The sequence below is a fragment of the Lynx rufus genome, unplaced genomic scaffold (genome assembly GCF_022079265.1).
Source record: "Lynx rufus isolate CCGP_SWC_20201006 ecotype Redwood Valley unplaced genomic scaffold, mLynRuf1.p SCAF_24, whole genome shotgun sequence".
NCBI lineage: Eukaryota > Metazoa > Chordata > Mammalia > Carnivora > Felidae > Lynx > Lynx rufus.
The window spans coordinates 4596832-4623020 of NW_025814839.1; the positions used below are offsets into that span (position 1 = coordinate 4596832).

The 26189-nt window shown below is 43.5% G+C and overlaps 1 protein-coding gene across 9 annotated transcripts in view; it reads right to left on the bottom strand.

Annotated features, from left to right (window-relative positions):
• The window catches only part of HECTD4 (HECT domain E3 ubiquitin protein ligase 4), a 194082-nt gene that overhangs the window by 97778 nt on the left and 70115 nt on the right, over positions 1-26189 (bottom strand). For 8 of the 9 annotated variants that reach the window (XM_047088248.1, XM_047088245.1, XM_047088242.1 and 5 more), the window contains exons 7-11: positions 24247-24417; positions 9601-9793; positions 5251-5409; positions 1081-1194; positions 226-366 (exon numbers count right to left, since the gene is read on the bottom strand). In XM_047088248.1, coding sequence (XP_046944204.1) covers positions 226-366; positions 1081-1194; positions 5251-5409; positions 9601-9793; positions 24247-24417 — 778 coding nt within the window. The remainder of the gene's footprint in view (positions 1-225; positions 367-1080; positions 1195-5250; positions 5410-9600; positions 9794-24246; positions 24418-26189) is intronic. The other variant, XM_047088246.1, reaches the window with a different exon arrangement.

Genomic DNA, 26189 nt, shown 5'->3' on the forward strand with positions numbered 1-26189 from the left:
AATTTCAAAGTCTATGGGACTAGCTCAAATCCTCTATTTACAGATTTATTTAATCACAAACCAACCAGGCAGCAAGGATGTCAGGTTTCTAAGTTCAAAGTGGGAAGGCTGTTGACACATTTTGTCGCTTGGCCTATGTTCCCACTTACTAGTACTGCTGTGCTCTCTCCTAATTTATTTCGTGAAGGAAAAGTCTTTTCCTATAAGACCATGAGTGCACTTCACCTTTGGGCTCTGTGATGATGTGGCTGACTCCAAGTCTCTGGCAGACATAATGGAAGGCCTGGTTCCCAGGATTACACCACTGATCAATATAATCGTTTGAGCATGTCCACAGCATGTTGTTCACTGTATCGTAACAGGCACCTGCAAAGAGCACATTGTATTCACCGGTCAAGTCACCATCGGCCTGTACACAGATTTCCCAAAAGCACCGCTACAGAATGCAAAGGCGATTCTCCCCACCGCTGACAATCCATACCCCTAATTCCCATATCTTTGTTTGGCAAAGCATTAGAAGGAATCAGCATGAAGGCAGGACTCCATTTCTACTCTGTTTAACTCCTACGTGAGAATGGAATAAGTCTTGTGAAACAGACAGTTCTTAGTAACGGACTTATATGTGACCGTTTTAATTCCAAAAAGGATTTAAGTGGCTTAAATCAAAACCAGGACTTATGAACATTAACACTCAGTAAGAGCCTTAGTAACCAAGCCCAAACTTAGGTATGAGCTTCCTAGGAGCCAAAGCAAAGAGAAAATCCAATATATTACATAATGTTCATTTCCTAACAATAAGGAGCATACTGATTCCTCATGGAAAATAAACTTTTTTACAGCATGAATTTGAGGGGAATTTGTTAAGGGCACCATCATACAACCTAATGGACAGTATCTTCAATAGCAATTTATGTGGAAGAATTTCACCTATGATAGTTTCTTACATTGATCCTCAAAATTAAACAGTATCAAAAAATTCTTTCTTGCAAGGAAAATAGAAACCACAGGGAAATGACAAGATTTTTCTGCGAGAAACTGCTAAAATTTTGAATTTTCCAGGGAAATACGGACACGTCTTACCCAATCCTGGTACAAGAGCACCACGCCCAAGCGAGCTTCCAGCAGCATCTATGAGATCGGCGCGACTTGTGAACTGACCATCCGAAATGTTATACACCAAGCTAGAGGCAAGGACTTTGGAAACAAACATTAAGCTTGTTTTTAATAAGCCTTACGGTGATGGCCTACTTTTCAAAGTTTAAACTCTAGGCTCTTAACAAGACTTTCACAAAAATCACACCTTTTGTTGTTGTTGCCTATTGGTGGGAACAATGAGGAGACAGAATACACACGTAAGACCACAAAAAAGAAAACAGTCACATCTTCCTAAATAGCGAGCCATACTTTTCCTCAGTTAGTTAAGTAGCCGACTCTTGGTTTCGGCTCAGATCACGATCTCATGGTTCGTGGCTTCACGCCCTGCATTGGACCCAAGCTGAGAGCACAGAGCCTGCCTGGGATTCTCGCTCTCTCCCCCTCCCTCTCCTTCTGTCCCACCCCACTCATGCACACGCTGTCTCTAAATAAATAAATAAACTCTGGGGAACCTGGGTGGCTCAGTCGGTTGAGCGTCAAACTTCGGCTCAGGTCATGATCTCACAGTTTGTGAGTTCGAGCCCCGCGTCAGGCTCTCTGCTGACAGCTCAGAGCCTGGATGGAGCCTGCTTCACATTCTGTGTCTTCCCCATCTCTCAGCCCCTCCCCTGCTCATGCTCTGTCTCTCAATAATAAATAAACGTTTAAAAATTTTTTTAATAAACTTTAAAAAATAGCCATATTTCTCAAAGTGTTTTTCAAATGGCAACTTTTGCATATATTTTTCAATACAGATTATCAAAAGGGTAATTGCAAGAGGAGTTACGCTCACTAACATCGCCAGGAAATACCACTAACGAGAAATATCTTATATACAGTTGCTACTCAACAAAGGTTAGCAGACACTCAAACAGAGCTGGGATGCTGTCCCTCCAAGCACTGGCTCTAGAACTTGGAGACACTTTGGCCTTTTCTCTTAACATAGCATAGCATGGTGATGACAGGCACGGCTCTGGGTTTTCTGGGTTTGAATTCCAGTTGTACCAGTTCTGCGAGACCCTGGGAAATTTACCAAACCTCTCCATTTCCTCATGTACAAAGTAGAGATTATAGAAGCACCCACCTAATGTAGTTATCGTGAAAATTAAATGAGTTAAAACCTTTCTACAGGCGCTACACCAGCACAGCTGTACTCGCTATGACCATTTCTTTTCCGTTTTCAAACATAAAATTCTAGCCCTGTCTCTTAAGCTCCTCTTTCTTGTTCCCATCCCCCCTGTAACCCAGGTCCTCACTATGCCAGACTCAAGCTATACTCTAACCTGTACTGTATTTTCTACGTGCTGCTGTTCCAACCTGCACTGTAACAAATCATCTGCCCCAAATCTCTTTTTCATTGGGTTTCCCCACATTGGCCACTTACATGAATAATACCTATTTTGCACAACTTAAACCCAAGACCTCAGGATGGATCTCCTTTCTAGTTCACTCCACAATGACCCTTTCTCTCACATCCTACAGCACTTCATCTCCCCACCGCTCAGGCAGTGATACGGCACGGTGTACCATTTTCTCCTTGTTCCACACATGTACAACATTTCTCCCGACCAGACGAGGAGCTCCTCAAAGCAAACACCAGTTCTTCCACTTAGGGTGTAGCCTCCACAGTGACCAATGTGGAACAGGAAACAGAAATTTAAGTATTTACGGATTTGTTGGGACTAGAATAGAATCACTATGTAAGCTATAGCCTCATGAAAAAATGGTGCTGTGAAGTCCTACTTTAATCAAATGGGGCCAATTTTAAGTGAGTGACAAAGCCATGCCAGAGACTAAAAAAAGACTTTAATAAGACTAATGGTAAATAAATAACCCAATTTAAAAATGGACAAGGGATCTGAATAGATATTTCTCCAAGGGGGACGTGCAAATGGCCAATAAGCACAAGAAAAGATGTTCAACATCATTAGTCATTAGGGAAGTGCAAATCAAAACCACAATGAAATACCACTTCATACCCATTAGGATGGCTAGATTTTTAAAAAAACAGAAAATAAATGTCAGTGAGGATGTGGAGAAATTGGAACCATTTTACGTTACTGATGAGAACGTAAAATGATGCATTTGGAAAACAGTTTGGCAGTCCCTCCAAAGGCTAAACATATAGCTACCATATGACGAACATTCTACTCCTATGTATACACACAAAAGAAATGAAGACATGCCCACACAAAAACTTGTACTAGAATGTTCATAGCAGCATTATGCAAAATAGCAAGAAAGGAGAAACAATCCAAATTTCAACAAAATGGGGTCTATCCATACAATGGAATACAATTTAGCCATAAAAAGGAATGAAGTCATGATTTTGTGCTACCGAATGGATGAACCTTAAAAACAAAAAGCCAGTCACAAAAACATATATATAATTCCATAAATATGAAAAGTCCAGGGATAAACTCATATAGACAGAAAGACTGATGGATGCCAGGGGCTGGGGTGAGGAGAGAAAAGAGTGTGACTGCTAATGGGTATGGAGTGATAAAAACGTTCTAGAATTAGATAGTGGTAATGGTTACACAACTCTGAATATACTAAAAACCAGTGAACAGTATACCTAAAAGGTATGGATTTTATGGTATATAAGTTAGATCTCAATAAAGCTAGTATTAAAAAAAAAAAAGACTAATAGTAAATTTACATCATTTATTCAAGAGCTAAAGGGGACATTGTGGTCACATGAACTGCCAGAGATAACAAGCTGTTGAGAAAAAGTCCAACCAATTGGATTCTACAGGCGAAAGAGTTCTGAGCTATTATGAAGATCTAAATCCCCAACACATGCAACTACTTGAAATGGCCCAAAGGTTGATATGAGAAAAATGATTTTGTATCAACTGCTGAGGTCCAATTTATATCTTCAGGCTTAGAGTACAAAATGCCTTTTTTAAAAGTCTACATGTGAAATATAATCCTTTACTGGGATAGCTGTAAGCAAATCATTTTAAGAGCACAGAATATGAAAATATTGGGAAATGAAAACAAACAGATTTTAAAACATTTTATTTTTCTAAACAACTTTCAAAGAAAAACTGTTACCATATATAAAAGAAACATTCGGGTTTTTGTTTTTTGATAAAAACTCTAACATAACTTTCTTGCATATGATCATCAAACAACAGTGTGAGATACTATCCTTTTATTCTTTGTAGGTGGGAAAACTGAGGCTCAGATCGGTCAAATGATGTCCCTTAGAAAGTTAGAAAATGGCCACGTAAAAGAAACATTCTTTTAAGATATTTTTAAGTAATCTCTACACCCCACCTGGAGCTTGAACTCACGACCCCAAGATCGAGTTGGCATGTTCTACCAACTGAAGCAGACAGGCGCCCTGAAATATTTTTTGATTCTTGATTTTGATTCTATGTCTTATTCCATTTAACGATTCGTCTCCTCTGAAGCCAAAATCACAACACTTTATAGAGTATGCCTCCCTCTTTTATAAAAAATACACATACACTTAATTAACAACATTAATTTCCAAATTAAGTTCCAAATTTTTTGCTTAACCTTTTGTTTACGTGCCCTAAAATGGAGGCACTTCACATACTTAAGAGCTTTGGAACTCTATTCATACTGGGCAGAGCTCTTGCTGGGTCATCAGTAAATACTGTGGCAACAGAGCGTTTTCTAAAATTGTCCTGAACTCATTATTTCTAGCAATTTTACAGGATGGTTTTGCAAAGTATATTATTATATCATCTACAAAAACTGTATTTTTAATTCCCCCTATCCTATGACTGTATTGGTAAGTTTTTGTGTTGGTATCAAATAGCTTCTGCAAACAACTTTAACAAAGTTTAACATCATTAACAGAAAAGCCTTAAATTTCATTTATTTATTTATTTGAGAGAGAGAGAGAGAGAGAACACGAACGAGCAGAGGGGCAGAGAGAGACAGCGGGACAGAGGATCTGAAGTGAGCTCTGCGCTGACAGCACAGAGCTGATGCGGGCTCCAACTCACGAACCGTCAGATCATGACCTTAGCCAAAGTGGGACTCTTAGCCGACTGAGCCACCCAGGCACCCCGAAAAGCCTTAAATTTCGAAGTTAGAGACAAATTGGGCAAAGTGCCACAGATCAAAGACACTTACTTTTTAAAGACGACAAACCACTTGTCCCACCGAAAAGAGAACGGGTGGCAGAGCTGCCGGCGCCCCCTGGCGGTGGGACCAGCATCACCAAGTACGTGCCGCACGTATAGATGGGTGTCTTCCGCAGCATTTTCAGAGGCAGCCCACAGCTAGTATTTGCTGGTGAAAGGGATGAAAATAGTGGTGTTTAACACACAGATTTGGTTAGAGTATAACGAGGGGGCCCCAAACTCAAACAAGGCTATATCCGGATTCAGCAAACACAGCAAGAAGTGGTAAGCTAAGGAGAAATAATCTTCTGGCTCCATAGCCTGGCCCCAGGCGCCGCCCCCCCCCCCCCCCCCCCCCCCCCCGTTGCATGAGCTGAACATTTTAAAAGGTGTTCCCAATATTCAAAACGCCTTTATGTCTCAAAACTTCTTTCAAAAGAATGAATCCTCACATGGACTAAATCTCAAAATGAAAGAAGAATCCTTCTGTTTGTGTTTCCTCTGGGAAACTGCACTCCAATAGACCTCTTTCCATTTTATACAGAACAAATTCTTCATGGGTTTGGGTTACAAACCGCTCTGAACATGAGGCCAGCCAGAAATTTCGACCTATATCTAGTTAACAAATGCTTTCACAATATCAAATTTTACACCTGCATGATTTAGGATAACCCATTACATATTTTCTATTTTTTAGGGTCGGTGACATAAACTATCATTAAACAAATAATAATTGTTTCTAATCAAGAGGTATAAAACGCACGCTAATCTCTCTTCCTCACTGGCCGATCGGAAAATGCAAATTTAAGGATTTCCTAAGTCAGTCAGAATGCTTTACCTAGGGAGCCGTCAGGGCACAAAATAGAACTGCCTAGGCAGATGTCAAATTGTCCTTAGATGGTTTACATGAGAAAAGCAAACCTAATGTGTCTGATCTTTGTTTTGAATGCTTGTTTCTAAACAGCTCCGTTTTTTAAAACTCCAAATCCTCAACAAGTATATTCTTCACTCAGGAAATAAATTCAGGGGCATGAATTTCCACAAGAAACCTAAAAGGGGCAATGACTGGAAAATAAGCAACTCTGTGAGCAGAACATTTTCACCAAGATATTTTAATAGACATCTTATCAACGTGGTAATAGGTATCAGTTTATCCCGGAATAAAACATTCTAGACCCTATGAATGCTGGCTGGTCATAAGTCACTTAGCTTAATAACTGGTGAATTTTTATGCAGCAACATCACGTTAATGAACATGCAGCGACTGTACATAAACATAGGAACTCACAGGTTTTAAATACAAGTAACAGTTTTCACAGAATTCTAAATATAACCTTGCCTTCTGAGTTTTCTTTTTGATTTCTCCCATATTTTCTCATCCAACAAAGATTCCTTTAGCACTTCTACTGTTCACAGGGTAGGATTCAATTTTCTCCCAAGGGATAAACCCAGATCAAGCCTTCAGCTGGTCAGGAAGCTGTTTATTTTAGAAAAAGGACTGTCCTGGGGCGCCTGGGTGGCGCAGTCGGTTAAGCGTCTGACTTCAGCCAGGTCACGATCTCACAGTCCGTGAGTTCGAGCCCCGCATCAGGCTCTGGGCTGATGGCTCGGAGCCTGGAGCCTGTTTCCGATTCTGTGTCTCCCTCTCTCTCTGCCCCTCCCCTGTTCATGCTCTGTCTCTCTCTGTCCCAAAAATAAATAAACGTTGAAAAAAAAAAAATTAAAAAAAAAAAAAAAAAAGAAAAAGGACTGTCCTCTACAAAGTATTTCTGCCATTCAAATTATCGGCATACCTAAGTTATAACAACTATTAATAATTTCCCTACTTATATTTGATATAATAGAGACCTGTGAAAATAAAATTCTATCCTTAAATTCTAACACTAACAAGTAATCAGATAGCTTTATAATCACAAATATTCCTTCTTCTTAACATTTCAATATATAGAAGGATTAAAGCATAAAATTGCATTAAATTCATTAAACATATTAATTTAGATGTATTTTTCTACATGTGGCGTATTTTCTAGCTTTATCTTTTACTCCAGTTTAGGATTTGTTATAGAGTCACATGGTTGATATTTAATCTGTAAACTCGTCAAGAATAATGGTTCTTAACTTTTTTGGTCATAGACGACCTTGAAAATCTGGTGAAAATCAAGATGGATACGCTTAAGATGTTATAGAAGAGGTTCATGTATGTTCGTGAATCTCTCAAAGGCTTAGTTCAGTTAAGAACTCTTTTTAAAAGTACACAGCAGTGTGCTTAGTAGGCTACCTTTGATTAAGAAAAAGAGGAAAATAAGAACACATAAATTTGTCTTTCATTGTATTTGCATAAAGAAATTTTGTAAGTCAAAACTAATAAATATAGTTAGCTACAGGAGGCAGTGTGGGAGCAAAATGTATAATATGCCAAGATGATACAGTAAGATTTCTCTGCACATGCCTTTTTATATTGTTTTTACTTTCAAACTCTATAAAGGCATTATCTATTTTAAAATATTAGAGTGCAAACATTAAATGATAAATTCTAGAAAAAGTAATCTTGTGGAAGGTTTGCCTCTTCCTTGCTTGACCAAGATTGTATTTAGTGAGGACGTTGCTAAACATGAGCTTTTTACATTTATGAATCATATGCTAAACATGAAGTCAATTTACATTAACAGTAATGAGGTATCTATAAAGACGGAGTGGTTTTGAATTATTACAGGTTCACACTAATTTACATCCCCACCAACAACATGTATTACTTTGGAATAAGAAAATGGATGACTGGAAGGAGATAAAAGGGTGAACTATGTGAAGCAAAGTGCTTTGTACGGCACACTGGAAGCATTCAAGAAAAAGTACTACCCAAGGGGAGCCTGGGTGGCTCAGTCAGTTAAGCATCCGACTTCAGCTCTGGTCATGATCTCGCGGTTCATGGGTTCAAGCCCCGCGTCGGGCTCTGTGCTGACAGCCAAGAGCCTGGAGCCTACTTCGGATTCTATGTCTCCCTCTGTCTCTGCCCCTCCCCCACTCACACTCTGTCTGTCTCTTAAAAATAAAAAATAAAATAAACATTAAAAAAAAAACAACACTTTTTTTAAGTACTACCCAAATTCAAGAGGCAGCCTCTCACTAATCACAAGCTGAATATATTAAGCCATGGAAAGACATAAAGGAAACTTAAACACATATTACTAACTGAAAGAAGCCAATCTGAAAAGGCTACATACTGTGTGATTCCAACTATCGGACGTTCTGGCAAAGGCAACACTACAAGGACTACAAGGAGTGGTGGCCAGGGACTCGGGGGAGGACGGATAAATAGCTAGAGCACAAAGAACTTCTAGGGCAGTGAAACTACGGTGTATAACCCTGTAATGATGAAGACGTGTCATTATGTACTTGTCCAAACCACCAAGAGTGAACAAGAATAAACTATGGACTTTGGGTGATAATGTTGTTTCAATGTAGGTTCACCAACTGTAACAAAGGTACCACCTCCGGATAATGAGGAAGGCTGTGCGTGTGTGGGGGCGGGAGGCTTATGGGATATTTCTCTACCTTCCTTTCAATTTCACTGTGAACGTAAAACTGCTCTAAAAAAAATTAAGTCTTGGGCGCCTGACTGGCTCAGTCGGTTAAGCATCCGACTTTGACTCAGGTCATGATCTCGTGGTTCGTGAGTTTGAGCCCCGTGTCAGACTCTGTGCTGACAGCTCAGAGCCGGGAGCCTGCTTTGGATTTGGCATTTCCCTCTCTCTCTCTGCTTTTCTCCCATTCACACGCATTCTCTCTCAAAAATAAAAAACATTAAAAACAAATAAAAATAAAAATTTTAAAAATTAAGTCTTAGGGGCGCCTGGGTGGCTCAGTCGGTTAAGCGTCCGACTTCGGCTCAGGTCACGATCTCGCGGTCCGTGAGTTCGAGCCCCGCGTCGGGCTCTGTGCTGACAGCTCAGAGCCTGGAGCCTATTTCAGATTCTGTGTCTCCCTCTCTCTCTCTGACCCTCCCCCGTTCATGCTCTGACTCTGTCTCAAAAAGATAAATAAAAACATTAAAAAAAAAAAGAACAGGGGCGCCTGGGTGGCGCAGTCGGTTAAGCGTCCGACTTCAGCCAGGTCACGATCTCGCGGTCCGTGAGTTCGAGCCCCGCGTCGGGCTCTGGGCTGACGGCTCGGAGCCTGGAGCCTGTTTCCGATTCTGTGTCTCCCTCTCTCTCTGCCCCTCCCCCGTTCATGCTCTGTCTCTGTCTCAAAAATAAATAAACGTTAAAAAAAATTTTTTTAAAAATTAACTAAGTCTTAAGATATACGTCAACAGCTAAATGGAGCTCCACAAGGCAAGCGGTGTAGGTGAGGGGCAGCATACCTGCTTGGTCCTCTTTCAGAGTGTTGGAGATGGTGGAGCCTGTGAGGGCAGCCAGCGTTGCGGACGGAGAAGCTCTGTAGCGTGACAGTCTGCTCAGAAGCATCTCGTTAATGCTTTTTGCAGACTCGCCCTCTTTTCTCATTAGAATTGTACGTTCCTGAAGCGGATTGGCTACATATACACCGTTTTCAACCTAGTAGTTAAAGAAAAAGAGGCCCTTAAGAGATAGTGGTTGCCCCCGAGCCGGCAGATTTCTACTTGAGAATCATCACCGCGATCTGTTTGCTCGAAAACATTTCCAAAGGGGCGCCAGGGTGGCTCGACGGGTTATGCGTCCGATTCTGGATTTCAGCTCCGGTCATGATTCTCGAGGTTCGTGAGCTCAAGCCCCACATCTGGCTCTGCACCGACAGTGTCACGTCTGCTTGGGATTCTCTCTCTCCCTCTCTGTGCCCGCCCCCCCCACCCCACCCCCGCACTCTGTCTCTCCAAATAAATGTAAAAAAAGAAAAAAAACACATATTCCCAAAGCCTGCACCTGAGTAGATGTACGCCTCAAAACTTAAGTTCTATGGAAACTACTGAGAACAAAAGAAAGGCTGTGCTAAGTTCAAGAGCTTTCCTTTTTCATAACAGCACAGATTCTAAAAGCAGGGAGCCAAGTTTAATAGGATCTGCAAAAGGTTGATTAAAATTCCTTATATTGAATTCCACAGGCAGCTCTCGCTAATTACAAGCTTCTGACAGGTACAAGTAAGAGGAGAGGAAAACAAATCAATCAGTTTTTGATTCGCTATTAAGTATAACCGGGAAGATAATGTCTTCTTGAAATATAATTAGTGGCGAAAATCCAAATTCTGTATGAGCAGCAGTTAACATTAGCCCCAGCTGCTTGGGCACTGCACAGCAATCCTGGAGGAAGGCAGACTTTGCTAAAAAATACGTGCCAACATCAGCTGGATCCTTGCTGGTGCCCGCCAGTCCTTCCTTCAACACTTGATTGCCCAGCAGAATCTCTGCAGTGAGGATTCCAAAATTCCTGCACCGATCTCGAGCTTGACTTCAAGCAGAGCGCCTACCTGTCTTTCTTGCTAAAAAGATCCAGACCACTTACTAGAAGTTTCTCCCACTCATCTCTCTTCCAACTCCAGTATCTTTGTATCCAGCTTCACTTATCCTTCCTTTCCTCTTAATTCAGAGGCAGAAGTGCACTCACCTCATGCAGTTTAAGGTTAATTCTTCCTCTTCTGTCCCCTAACTGCTCCCTTAATCAAGGCCCTTCTGCGCTGTTATCTGGCTGTCAGTCTCCCTATGGTCTTCCTTCTCCGTGGTTGCAAGCACACACAGACCTTACACAAGACTTGGGTGGCCCACTGAAGTACCATGCCTTTTCTCCACTTCCATTCACTGGCAAATGTCTCAAATTACATCTCCTCCAGTTTCGGCATCTCTCTGCCCCCTTCCAGACCCAGGCTCCTGGATCTGGCTGGAGCCTCAGACACTGGTGCCACCAGCAAAGCTGGGTGGGACTGGCCTGCAGCTGTGAGGTACAGAGACCAGAGGGAATAGGAGTGCAGAGAGGCAAGGCTCACAGAAGCAAACAGAAGGCAAAGGAGTCCAATGTAAAAGGCTGGCAACAGAGAAGAGAAAGCAAGTTCAGAAGCACAGCCAGGAAAGATTCCCAGGGAAGGCTGCACACAGTGGGGGAGACTCTTAGGATACAGTCACAAGTGATATGAGAGAGGAGTTCTTGGAGAGTCCAAAAAAATGCTATTTCTATTTCCTCGCCCCTACTTCCTCCCCCTTTAGAGCGACTTAACTTGGCCCCCTCTAATAAGTGGATGTGCTGAACGGTCCGTGCGTAACCTAAAACCAAAACCGCGGACCTCTTCCTTGTCTTCCATGTGGGCTGTGCTGTTGCCATTTCTTTTTCCAGAACACGATCCTGTTTTGTGTCTTTTTAATATGAATCCTTACTTGTGTGGAAGGTACTCTGCTGGTGAGCAGAACCAACACGGTCCCCACCCTCCTTACTCTCTTATTTTTTGGTTCCCCATCTCCACTTACTCCAACAGAAGCTTGCCTAGGATTAGACCTAACCTTTGGTGTCTAAGACCTCTGCCTCAAACACTCTGTCCCTACATCGTCTCGTGGCTGGCTCTTTCCAATCACTCAGGTCTCAGGTAGAATGCCACCTCCGCAAAGACCCCTTCCCTGTCTACTGATCTAAAAATAATCTCCTTCCCCCCTCCCCAGGCCAGAGCACGTCACCCTGTTTTGCTATCCATGTGGCACTTACCGCTCTCTAAAGCTATCTTACTCATTAATTCACTCTTTTACCTCCCACCCCGACCGAATGCCAGGTCCCCGAGAACAGGGATCTCGGCCTGGCTTGTTCACCATAACCTCCTCAGCACTCAGACGTACTCAATGCCTTGCTGAATAAACAAACCAGCGTCCTCGCTTGAATCCGATCTCACCTCTTCGTGGTAGGACTCCCACGTTCCTATAAAGAGACCCATCCCTGCTACTGAGATTCAGTCCCACCATCTCCGACTGCCTCCCGCTCCCAGGCATTTCCTCTCAAATAGCCTGCTGTCGCCGAAAATTTAACACATCCACGTCGTCCCCCCCCCTCCCCCCCCGCCATGCTAGAGCAACTTTTACCAAGCATAGCTCTATTTATGTCACACAACTCTGGAAAGAACCCTTCAAAGGCATCCAAGATAAAAATCAGTCACTCTAAGCTTGGCATTCAAAAGCATTACCCAATCTGGCCCCATGAGAAAATCAATGGAGACCTTAAAAAAAAACTATACCATTGTGTTCAAGTACTTTGAAAATACCGAGAAGCGGGGCGCCTGGGTGGCTTAGTCGGGTCACTGTCTGAAAACACGGAGAAACTGATAAAGCACCCGGGGAAGCAAAAAGGAGCGCGGTTTGGCGTACGAATGGTAAATCTGGGAACCTCTGCTTGGCAAAGAAGCTCTTCAGGATTGAAAAGCTACTGACCTAGAAAGGAGGGGAAGAGGCTGAGAGGAGTAAGCGGAGCGAGAGTCAGTGGTGCCAAGAAGCTTCCCTCCTGGCTGCCTCCCAGGCACAGGCCACCATCATCTCAAGCCTGAGGGCTGAACCAGCCTCTCAACTGGCCTCCCGTTTCTACCTCGGCACCCTATGCTCTCCTCTCTACACCCGGCCAATGATCATTCACCAGTGTAAACAAAACCACGTCCTTCCAGTCTCAGAACCCCACAGTGGCTTATTAAACCCAAACTACCACCAAGGCCCACATAGTCCGTCACTCACAGACCTCCCAGTCTCGCCTGCCTCTGCTCACCCTTTCTCACCACACCCTCGACTGCACTGGCCTTCTGTCCTGCCTCTAAAATGCCAAACTTCCTCCTAACTCTAGGCCTTGGGACTTGCCGTTCCCTGTTCCTGGATTGAGCAACTGTTCAGTTGGCCTGGGAATGTCCTAGTTTCAGCACCGACAGTCCCATGACTGGAGAAATCTCAGTCCCAGGCAAACTGAGATGGTTGGTCACCTTACCCGTCAGGATGGATGGTGGCTTATCATTCAGGTCTCAGCTCCAATGTCCTTCCTTAGAAAGGCCGGATCTGCCAGGTAAACCAAAGTGGCTCCCCACCTCCACCCCATTCACTGTCACATCATCTTATTTTCTCGCCTCCTTTACTTTTCACTAGCTGAAATGGTTTTGTTCTTATTTACTTAATTTACTTTCTTATTGTCGAACTCCCCACACTAATGTGAGCTCCTTGAAAACAAAGGCCTGTTACCCCACTACCCAGACAAAGCAACAGAGCAGGTGCAGAATTAATACTGATGAATGAAGGGTATCTCAGTCATCCAGATCACAATTTAAAGGAAATAATAAACCCAGGGGAAAAGAGAAGGGACCTAGCATGTCCATTACTATGCTGACCATATCTTTCAGAAGGGACATAAAGAGGACAAAATAGCAGTAAAATGGTCACTGAGTCTATCTAAAGAACAGCCTTTTATAGAGAACACATATATATGTGAGCAAGAAGAACTCAGAACAAAAGATGTAAAAAAATATGTTCTGAAAAGGTAAAAAAAAAAAAAAAAAAAGGAGTTTTAGTTACTCTGTAGTTTTAAAGGCCAGAATCTAAGTGTCGGAGAATGTCAAAAGCCCGTGACCCCAAGCGCTAGGCTATCACATTGGTGGCCCCAGGGGAAAGCTGCAACCTGGAGTCAGGCCCTCGCCTAGTTCCCTCCCACGCAGACTCCAGGCTTGGCCCTCGGAAGCAAGACACAAGCACAGGCTAGAGGAGCACTTGTGCTCTTGAAAAGATGGAGAATGAGAGGCCGACGTGAACATGACAGCCCCAGTCAAGCTCCAAGCTGAACGAGGCTGCAAGTATGACCTCAGCTTCCCCCATGAAGCGAAGAACCACCACCCTACTGAGCCCCATCAACCTGTAAGTTGTTACTGCTGAGAGTCACTTAGTTTTGAGGTCGCTTGTTGAGCAGAAGATAACTCAAATACCCCCAAAGTCAGAGACTGTTCATATTAATAGCTTCAGTTAGGCAGGGTATCTGCTCCATTCCATTTCTTTCCATCATACTCCAATATTTCTATAGTCTACCTTATGTAATGGTTACTTACCTATTCCACTCGGAGTTCGTAAGAAATCATTTTGAGACAAGCACAGCCAGTTAGTTAGTCCTGCTAGGATTACCTATTTATCTTAGCCAGGCTTCAATCCTTTAGCTTTCACTCAATCTTAAGTATCAACACGCCTATTTGGCAGATCAAACTCCACTGATTTTTCGTAAAAATTGACAAGGAAGAACGCTGGTGGTAGTTGAGGTTCCAAAAATAGGTTTTTAGTATTTCTTTCCTGATTATAAAACTAATATGTGGTCTCTTCCATAGCTGTTTAATCTCTTAAAGGATCTTTAAAAAATTTAATGTTTATTTATTTTGGCAGAGAGAGAGAGACAGACAGACACACACACACACACATCATGAGCAGGGAAGGGGCAGAGAGAGGGAGACACAGAATCCGAAGGAGGCTCCAGACACCAAGCTGTCAGCACAGAGCCCGACGCCAGGCTGGAACTCACAGACCGCGAGATCATGACCTGAGCCGAAGTCGGACGCTCATCTAAGCCACCCAGGTGCCCCAAATCTTTAAATCTTGCTTTATTCTGGACCCAAAAGCTACCATGAACTTTTAAAACCAGATCCTGCTCAGAACTCTCTGAGCTCTCCATTGTCCCCTGGAATAAAATCCAAATACCAGTGGGGCGCCTGGGTGGCTCAGTTGGTTAAGTGTCTGACTTCGGCTCAGGTCACGATCTCACAGTTCCTGAGTTCGAGTCCTACATCAGGCTCTGTGCTGACAGCTCAGAGCCGGGATCCTACTTCAGATTCTGCCTCCCTCTCTCTCTGGCCCTCCCCGACTCACTCACACACATGCTCTTTCTCTCTCAAAAATAAACATTAAAAAAAATTTTTTTTAAAAATCCAAATACTGGGACACCTGGGTGGCTCAGTTGAGCATCCAACTCTTGATTTGGGCTCAGGTCACAATCTCACGGTTCGTGAGTTTGAACCCCATATTGCACTTCAAGCTTATGTTGCAGTGGATCCTGCTTGAAATTCTTCTTTCCCTCTTCTCTCTCTCTGCTCCTCCCATGTGTGCTCGCTCTCTCAAAATAAAAAAACTTAAAAAAAAAAAAATTGGGAGTGTGGGTGCCTGGCTGGCTCAGCTGGTAGAGCATGCAACTTTTGATTTCAGGGTCATGAGTTCAAGCCCCACGTTGATCATAAAGCTTAAAAAAAAAAGTATAACAAATTACTATTTGTGTAAAAACAGAAAAGGAAGAAATTATACATGTGTAGTTGTACACGTTCACGTTATCTCAGGAAGAATACAGAAGAAAGTGTTAACGTTACTTGCCTGCAGCAAGGGAAACTGAATCAGGAGGCAAGGTGAAGGAGAGACTTTTGTACCATTTGAATTTTATAACTATGTAAATAGATTTAAAATTTTTTAATTTTTTTTTTACTGTTTTTATTTTTGAGACAGAGACAGAGCATGAGCTGCAGAGGGGCAGAGAGAGAGGGAGACACAGAATCTGAAGCAGGCTCCAGGCTCCGAGCTGTCAGCACAGAGCCTGACGAGGGGCTCAAACCCACAAACTGTGAGATCGTGTCCTGAGCCAAAGTCGGACGCTCAACCCACTGAGCCACCCAGTCGCCCCTAGAAATTTTTTTTAACTTTAACATTTGAGAGAGAGAGAGAGAGAGAGAGAGAGAGAGAGAGAGAACGTGCGTGTGCAAGCAGGAGACGGACACAAAGAGGGAAAGAGAGAGAACCCCAAGCAGGCTCCGCGTGGACAGTGCAGGGCTGGATCTCATGACTAGGAGATCATGACCTGAGCTAAAATCAAGAGATGTTTAATCGACTGAGCCACCCAGGTGCCCCATAAATAGATTATTTTTAAAAACAATGTATTCAAAACAATATAAAACCATCACTAAATTTGCAGAGAAATTTACCAGTACTTCCAAGTATCTGGGTGAAATCATAATTCACAGCAAACCTAATCGTTTCTAATGATTATCATCAGCCACATCTAAGTAGCAAATATTTATACTTTAGAAACCAAAAGCTTTTGTGAATCAGAAAATGAATTTCACCATTCAGCCTTTCAAAAAAGGAAATCCTGGGGCGCCTGGGTGGCGCAGTCGGTTAAGCGTCCGACTTCAGCCAGGTCACGATCTCGCGGTCCGTGAGTTCGAGCCCCGCGTCGGGCTCTGTGCTGACGGCTCAGAGCCTGGAGCCTGTTTCCGATTCTGTGTCTCCCTCTCTCTCTGCCCCTCCCCCGTTCATGCTCTGTCTCTCTCTGTCCCAAAAATAAATAAACGTTGAAAAAAAAAAAAAGGAAATCCTGCCATTTGTGACAACACGGATGGGCCTTGAGACTATTATACTAAGCGAATAAGGCAGCCCGAGAAAGATAAACATTTTATGATCTCACGCCAGAAGATAAAAAGTCAAACTCACAGAAAGAATGATGGTTGCCAGGGGCTGCAGGGTGGGAGAAATGGGAGATGTGGGTCAAAGGGTACAAACTTTCAGTTAGAAAATGAATACGTCCTGGGGATGTAGTGTACAGCATGGTAACTATAGGTAATCATAAACTTCGAAGTTGCTAAGAGTTATATCTTAATGCTACCGTACACGCAGACACACAAACGTGGTAAACACGTGAGGCAATGGAGGTGTTAACTCGACGATGGTAACCATTTCACAATATACATATACGCCAAATCTTTACCTTGAAAGTATACCATTTTGTTAGGAATACCCCAATAAAGCTGGAGGGGGTGGGGGAGAATATCAGGGCTAAAAGTTCGAATCGTCTAGTTGAAAGCCCTCATTTTAGGAGTTTTTGTCTGGTTTGGCCAAGGCCATTTATCAGAGGTCTAAGGCTACGCCCTATAACCTGTCAGTCTTGAAGTAGAAGAGTGTATTATCTGTTCATTTAAAATTTTAAAAACAAAGTTAAAAATACTTCAACGTCCCCACGGTCCACTCCACTACCTCCCTGTCATTTCTCGCTTTTTCATAACAAACCTCTGGAGAGATTTATTCTTGTCGTCTTACCCTCTTCACCATACTTGACCAACTGCACCTGGCTTCACCCCTCCTAACCCCCACAGCCGCTCCTGTTAAGGCTACCACCAAGAACTGCCATATTCTCCACCCAAAGACCTCTTTCAGCCTCAATCTTGACTTCCCCAGCAGAATTCAATGCTATTAGCCAAGTTCTCCTTTTATAAAAGTTTACTTATTTGGGGGCACCTGGGTGGCTCAGTCAATTAAGCACCCGACTCTTGAGCTCAGCTCAGGTCATGATCTCACGGTTTGTGAGTCTGAGCCCCTTGTGGGGCTCTGTGTTGACAGCGCGGAGCCTGCTCGGTCGGGATCCTCTCTCCCCCTCTCTGCCCCTTCCCTGTGTGTGCTCTCTCAGAATAAACAAACGTCTAAAGAGGAACAGTAAAGGTCTCTTGCCAGCACTGGAAGGACACTGATGCCATCAATTGAAAAGGGAAAGCCTGCGGGAAGAGCAGCTCTGGGGTAAAACCAGAAGCGTGGCTGGGGGCACATTTAGCTTGCGGTGATGATCAGACTGGAAGAGTCTCCTATCCTGCGCACATACAAACAAACACCCACGTCGATATGCAGCCAGCTCTCTGGGGATAGGTTCTGGCTGAGCAGCAGATTTGAGCACCAGCAGTAGATAGAGGTGTTTACAGCTGCACGACAGGAGACCAGCCAGTGAGTAAGAGCAGGCAGCGACAGAAGGCATCCGGAAATAGGTCCGGAAGCACGTAATCGTTGAGAAGTAGGGAAGGTGGGGCAGGGCCGGAGAAGTCCTATGGGAGGTCCCACAAGGCAAGAGAAAGCCGCTTCAAGAATCAAATACTGCTAAAAGGTCAAGGAAAAAGACACAAAGTAGACCTCGAACTCCATAATGTGCAAGTCCCCGGCAAACGTGGAAGAACTGCTCTGGTGGCATGTGGTGAAGATACGAGACTGACTGGAGCAGGCTCAAGACGGAATGGAAGGAAAGAACATAAAAACAGGAAGAATAAACTCTTTCAAGAGTAGTGCTATAAAGGGAAGCCAAAAACAGGGGACTGGAGGCGGGCACGGGTCAAGGCACTTTTTTGGGTTTTTTCCCCCCAAGACAGGATATCCTCTGATGTATCCGTATGCTGTGAATGATCCGTCGAGAGGAAAGCTGTTAATGTAGGAGGACACTTGCAGAAGGAATCTGCACCCCCACTCCACCTTTTTATAGCAGGTAGGGAATACAGTGTTCTGAACCTAGCTTTATTGTGCTAAACGACAGAACTGGAAATTGATCTGCTTGGTCTATGCAGATCAGCCTCGTTCTTTTTAATGGCTGTACAGTGTTCCATTCCGTGAAAGTACCATAGGCACAGATATCTGTGTTTAGCTTCCCAAATCAGCATTTTAGAAACTGCTAAACTAGAGGCTGGTGATGCTTAATTTTTTATTTGATGGAAAATTTCAAGCATGTAAAAACAGAGAATAGGCCAATGAACCTTCCTCCAGATTCAACTCTTATCCAGATATTGCTACACAGGCTTGACCTATCACTTTTTTGGCTCAAGCGTTTTATTTTTTAAAAATTTGTTTTAACATTATTCATTTTTGAGAGAGAGGGAGAGAGACAAAGCATAAGCGGGGTAGGGGCAGAGAGAGAGGGAGACATAGAATCTGAAGCAGGCTCCGGGCTCTACGCTGTCAGCATGGAGTCTGACGAGGGCCTGAACTCACCAACCTCGAGATCATGACCTGAGCCAAAGTCAACACTCTAATTCCACTTCCAAATATTTCACTACACATCTCTAAAAAATGTGGACATTCTCATAGAACCACAATGCCATTTGCATACTTTACAAACAAATTAAGAATAATGCCTTGGGGCGCCTAGGTGGCGCAGTCGGTTAAGCGTCCGACTTCAGCCAGGTCACGATCTCGCGGTCCGGGAGTTCGAGCCCCGCATCAGGCTCTGGGCTGATGGCTCAGAGCCTGGAGCCTGTTTCCGATTCTGTGTCTCCCTCTCTCTCTGCCCCTCCCCCATTCATGCTCTGTCTCTCTCTGTCTTAAAAATAAATAAATGTTGGAAAAAAAAAATTTTTTTAATAAAAAAAAAAAAAAGAATAATGCCTTGGTTTTATCTAATACTCATTTTATATTCAAATTCCAAACGGTCTCCAAAATGTTCCTTAATGGTTTGATTCAGACTCCAAAAATGATTCAAAGGTTGTTCTTTTAATCTAGATCAACTTCCTTCAGCCCCAACTTTCTATTTTATGCCACTGACAGGGGCTATTTTAGTTCTATTTCCTCCAGAGCAGGTATGGGCTTTTGATTGTATAACTGCGAGGTCTAAAAATCTCTGTTGTCTCTACACTTGATGGACACTTTGGAGGACTGCTAACTTCTGGGCTGGAAATCACTTTCCCTCAGAATTTTGAGAGTGCTACTCCATTTGTGTATCCAATAATGCTACTAAATAGCATGGTGCTTTCCTTATTCCACATCATTTATACGTGATTTTATCATTTGTACATGATTTTCTCTGGAAGCTTCACAACCCTCTCTTTACACCACGATAATCTGAAATTTCAGGATGATATGCCACATGGTGGGCATTTTTCATTCACCATGTCAGACATCTGTTCATCTAGACACCTGTGCCCTCTAGTTTGACATTTTTTCCATATTCTTTGATCATGCCGCCCTCTTGGTTTTCTGTTCTCTTTTTTGGAACTCCTATCAACTAGGACTTTAGAGGGATTGCTCCTCCACATTTATCAACTCTTCTCTCATATTTATTGTTTTTATTTTTGCCCTTTGAGAGATTTCTTACATTTTTTTAAATGTTGACAGTTTTTTTTTAACGTTTATTCATTTTTGAGAGAGAGAAACAGAGTATGAGTGGGGAAAGGGCAGGGAAGAGCAAGACACAGAATCCGAAGCAGGCTCCAGGCTCTGAGCTGTCAGCACACAGCCCGACTCAGGGCTTGAACTCAAGGACCGTGAGATCATGACCGGAGCCAAAGTCGGACAGTTAACTGATTGAGCCTCCCAGGCACCCCGACAATCATAGTTTTAATTCCCAGGAGCTCTTGCTCATTTTTTTTTTTTTTTTTTTTTTTTTTAGGAGCCCCTGTGCTATATTGTATGAATGCAAGATGTTCTCATATCTCATACAGCTAGGAGAATAAAACATTGTAAACCCTATTGGCTGTTCTTCTGATTTCATATTTTCATACTGGAGACTTTCCTAATTGGTCTAGAGATCCTTGGCTATCTGCTTTAATTTTTTAATTTTTTTTAATGTTTATTTCTGAGACAGAGCATGAGCGGGGGAGGGGCAGAGAAAGAGGGAGACACAGAATCCAAAGCAGGCTCCAGGCTCCAAGCTTTCAGTCAGCACAGAGCCCGACGCAGGGCTTAAACTCACAGACCTCGAGATCATGACCTTAGCCGAAGTCGGACGCTCAACCTACTGAGCCACCCAAGAGCCCCTAAGGAAATTCTTAAATAGGGTGCTTTTTATTTTTTTTTAATTTTTTTTTTAACTTTTATTTTTGAGACAGAGAGAGACAGAGCATGAATGGGGGAGGGTCAGAGAGAGGGAGACACAGAATCTGAAACAGGCTCCAGGCTCTGAGCTGTCAGCACAGAGCCCGACGCAGGGCTCGAACTCACGGACCGCGAGATCATGACCTGAGCTGAAGTCGGACGCTTCACCGACTGAGCCACCCAGGCGTCCCAATAGGGTGCTTTTTTAAATGTACACAAGAGCTCCCCCCACCGCCCCGCCCCATGTACCCAGCACCTAGCTTCAATAATTTAAAAAAAAAAAAAAAAGGGGGGGGGGAGGGATTGGTGCCTAGGTGGCTCAGCCAGTTAAGCTTCTGACTTTGGCTCAGGTCATGATCTCACCACAGTTTGTGAGATCGAACCCCGCGCTGGGCTCTGTGCTGACAGCTTGGAGCCTGCTTCAGATTCTGCGTGTCTCTCTCTCTCTCTCTCTCTCTCTCTCTCTCTCTGCCCCTCCCCCACTCATGCTCCGTCACTCTTTCAAAAATAAATATTAAAAAAAATTGGCAAAAATACAGATAATCTATTCCTCTTCCCCTCCCCACACACCTCTCCAAAGTTTGGGGTTTTGTGAGGTTGGGTTTTGTTTGTTGTTTTTCTTTTTTGTTTTGTTGTTGTTCTGTATGCATCTACTTTTTAAACAGTTTAGCACTGATCAGGAATGCTGTGCACATGGTTGAGGCTTGCTTACTGGAAGACATCACTTGTGGGTGATTCACTAGGGCAGCAAGTCCTTTCCTTAAATGAACCCTAATGTCCGTACACTGAGGTCTTTTTTCCAGAGTCACCCAGCTTATTCAGAAAATAAAGTCCAGCCTTCTGCCTGGGCAGCCAGTCTCTAAGCACAAAGGAGTACACCAGGAAAGGGATGGACAGTTCCTTTTATTAACGTTCGGCCTACACCCCTCTCACCATAGCTTTGCACCGCACCTCGTGCCTCCCGCTCCCAAGACTCTCTGAAGTGGGCAGGGGAGACTCCTCTCTTCCCCTGAGCAAACATGCATTTCTAGCCGCGGCTCGCCCCACACTGAAAGACAGGAAGGGCCACTACCACCTCCATCAGCTGAGGAACAAGAAATACAGGCCTCGCCGTCTGTTACCGAGATAACCACAAGAGGAATGAAGATAAGTGAAACACATTATGAGGAAGAAGGAAAGAGGAGGAAGTAGACCAAACCCTTATCGCCTGTGCCACCTCAAGTTCTGGTCCACGTGCACGTATTTCTGATAGGCTTCTGTTAAAGAAAAAACTACCAGAGAAAGGGGAAAGCCTTCAATGTTTTCCCACTCTACTCACAATAAAGACCTAAGTCATCCTTTGGCCAGCTGGCAGGTCTGTTCCAGGCAGCAAGTACTAAAACTTTGCTGACAACTCTGAACACGTGTTCAAGGAGTACAATCTCTAGCAGACCAATTCAAAGACACTGCAGCTGGAACATTTAAAAAAGATGGTGATTAAGCGGAGAGACTAGATAGAAAAACAAGAGGATGTACGTTTAAGGACACCAGACTCCTGACTGACAGTCAGCTGGCGGGATGGCTGACTGGTTTCCCAGAACAAGTTTAAAGCCTATTAAAATTCATTCGAAAATTACTTCGGTGTTTTTTTTTTTTCCCCCAGGAATGCTAATTTCTTCCAGAAGGGGGCTGTAAATTACATCATTAAAACAGGTTTTGTCACAGATTGACTTGGGGCAATTTTTCTTTTATAAGTCTCTACAAATATTATTGAGACCAGCACTGTCCAGCAGAATGTTCAATGCTGACAAGTTCTAGATCTTGGATGTTCAATACAGAAGCCAGTCACATGTGGCTACTGAGCACTTGAAATGTGGCTAATGTGAGCAAACAATTGAAGCCTTAGTTTTCTTTTTTTTTTTAATTTTTTTTTTTAACTTTTATTTATTTTTGATACAGGGAGAGACAGAGCATGAACAGGGGAGGGTCAGAGAGAGGGAGACACAGAATCCAAAACAGGCTCCAGGCTCTGAGCTGTCAGCACAGAGCCCGATGCGGGGCTCGAACTCATGGACCGCGAGATCATGACCTGAGCCGAAGCAGGCCACTTAACCGACTGAGCCACCCCGGCGCCCCACTTTTTTTTTTTAATTTTTTTTTTTTAACATTTTATTTAATTCTATTTTAAGTAGCCACATGTGAGGCGCCTGGGTGGCTCAGTCGTTTAAGTGTCCGACTCTTGATTTTGGCTCAGGTCGTGATCTCACAGTTTCGTGGGCTTGAGCCCTACGTCAGACTCTGTGCACTGACCGTGAGGAGCCTGCTTGGGTTTCTCCCTCTCTCCCTCTCTCTCTCTGCCCCTCTCCTGCTTGTGCTTTAAGATTAAAAAAAAAAAAAGTAAAAAATTTTCTAATAGCCACATGTGGCTAAGGGTTCCTGCGCTGGACAGGTGCAGTTCAAGACTACCATGGGTCCTCCTCTTACACCAAGCTCTCCTTCCTTCTCTCTGCATTCCAGCCACAGTAGCCTGCTGTCATTTCCTGAAACACATGCTTGCTCCTGCCAAAGCCTTTGCACCTGTGGTCTCTTCTTCCTAGAATGTTCTACTCAACCCCAGGAAGAAGTTGGAGAATAAGGGTAACTACTACTTTTCCTTCAAAGACGTAAAATTATCTTGTCCACTGATTTGCTCACTTGATTATCGTTAATTTTTTGTCACTCCACCACTACCACCCCAAGCCACCCACCAGGCAGAATCCAAGCTCCATTAGAGCACGGAGCCTGCTCACCCTGCCCATCACTGTATTCCCACCACCTAAACACAATGCTGCCTGACTCACAGTAAGCATTCAGCTACCATCGAACGAATGAACACCTTCTCACAATTTTAACTATCATCACTCTCAGAGACTCCCAAGATGTACTATAGCCCCAATCTTGCCACTGCGATTTACTTCCAGGTTTCCAACAAGCCCCATGGGCATTTTGGCCTAAAAACCCCACTGTCTAGTGCCTGGGTGGCTCAGTCGGTTGAGCGTCTGACTTCGGCTCAGATCAGGATCTCACGGTTCGGGAGTTTGAGCCCCGCATCGGGCTCTGTGCTGACAGCTCGGATCCTGGAGCCTGCTTCACATTCTGTGCCTCCCTCTTTCTGCCCCTCCCCTGCTGGTGCCCCCCCTCTCCCCAAAGTAAATAAACATTAAAAAAACAAACAAAAAAACCCCCCACTGTCTACACATTAAGTATTACTATTTCTACCTTGTTGCCAGATTAACCTTCAGAAAGCTTGACTTTATCCGTGTCCTACAATTCTCAACAAAGAAACCTTCAAAGAAATCCAAGAAAAACCCCAAAATTTGAGCTAAGAGTGAACACACTGTGCCTACTCCACCTTTCTTGGGTCCTTTTTAAACCAATACAAAAAGAAACCAAATCGAAATTTCTCTGCAAAGACACAATGAGACAGAAAGGGAACCTTACCCCGAGTTCAAAAATGTCCATGAAGACAGAATGCCCCTTGGGGGTTTTCTCATTCAGACTGGCAGGAGACCAGATCCAGTAGAAGTAAGTACCATCCGAAGAAAGGTGCACAGTGCTCATGGTGCTGCCAACCGGGAGGTGATTGGCTGGCATTGGCACCACCTGGCACACCTGGACATGGAAAAGGAAAACTTCATTAACGGGACACAGAACTTCCTATTAATTCCGTCAGTCCATCACTAATGCCGTTATGTCCAGAATCAGAACTCGGGCTTCTCGGTCCAAATTAAACTGACAGCGGGGCACCTGGGTGGTTCAGTCGGTTAAGCGGCCAACTCTTGGTTTCGGCTCAGGTCACGGTCTCACGGTCGTGACTCTGAGCCCCACACCGGGCTTTGTGTGCTCAGAGCCTGCTTTGGACCCTCTGTCTCTCTCTACCCCTCTCCCACTTGCTCTCTTTTTCAAAAATAAACATTAAAAAGCAATTAAACTGATACCTCTAACATATGAAAATTACATGACAAAAATATAAAATTCATACAACGGCCCATGGGACAGATAACATAGGCCAAAGATATTTACTAAACGCTTTGAATCTGCTAAGCACGTGTGTTTTATCTCCCAATTACCAAAAACAAAGCTTTAGAGAAACCGTACTGAGATTTCCTTAGTAAGTGAATTTCAGACTAAAAATTACAGGCACTGTATCTTACTTTTATATCCCAGCAGCTAATTCAGAGTCTAATTCAAAAGTTACTCAATATGGAAGTAAAAAAAGAGGGCAGAAGGAAGAGGGGAGGCAGAGAAGAGAAGAGAAAGGAGAAAGTGAAACAAATGAAGGCAGACCCTAGCCCAGCACATGAGGCTTTAGTGAAATGCATCAAGTGCATCATCAGGAAAGAGACAAACTCCAACTCTCTGTATTAGACACAAAGGCATGTGTTTCTAATACTGAGCATCCTTCAGTTTCAGAATAATGAATGAGCTTTGCATCATTTCACACTAAATGTGTAGTTACATACTAATTTTTACTGCCAGAGAAAAGCCCTTAAAATGAGAGAAACGGAGAACCCCCCCCCCAAAAAAAAACTGCTGGCTAGGTTTTTCAAAAATGCCAAGAGCAGGAGAAGTCAAAATCCAAAAATAAAAATAATCAGAGATGGTCAGATGCCTCTGGGAGCCCTAAGAGCAACTTTCTGTTATTCTGTCCCTCGAGGTGAGTCACTAGTTTCCCTAAGGTTACTTCCGACCCTTGAACTCATTTCATATGAACTTTTTTCCAGACTTGTTTTGTCTATTTCAGAAGTTAAGAAGTAATGCAGTTGCTATGACCACACGTTGGAACTTGTAGTGCCAGGCTATCTACAAAGTTGACAGCTACTGATTGGCCTCTGTTACCCCCAAACTGCTCCAGTGCATGTAACCTCGTTAGTGACAACAGGATCTTCTTGGATAAGAATCAGAGTTTTCGCAAGAACACAGACGAAATGGACATTGCTTGAGATAAAAACCATGTTCTAGAATTGAACATCTGTTTAATTCCCAGGCTTATAATTCTATTTCAAATAAATACAGAACATATTCTCACATCTGTCTGCATTAACGATAAAATATGAAGTCAATTGGAGACAGCTGCCTGGCTCAGTCAGTTAAGCATCTGACTTCGGCTCAGGTCATGATCTCACGGTTCACGAGTTCGAGCTGCATTGGGCTCTCTGCCATCAGTGCAGAGCCTGCTTCAGATTCTCATTCTCTCTCTCTCTGCTCCTGTCCCACTTGAGCGCTCGTCTCCCTCAAAATAAACTTAAAAAAAAAAAATGAAGTCAATTGGGCATCTATTTGTCAATGTGCTCGTTTTACTCATCCAACAATTATCAAGAAGCTACTGTGTGCTTTGGAGATGCAATGGTGAAGAAGACACAGTCCCTGTTTACCAGGAAAGG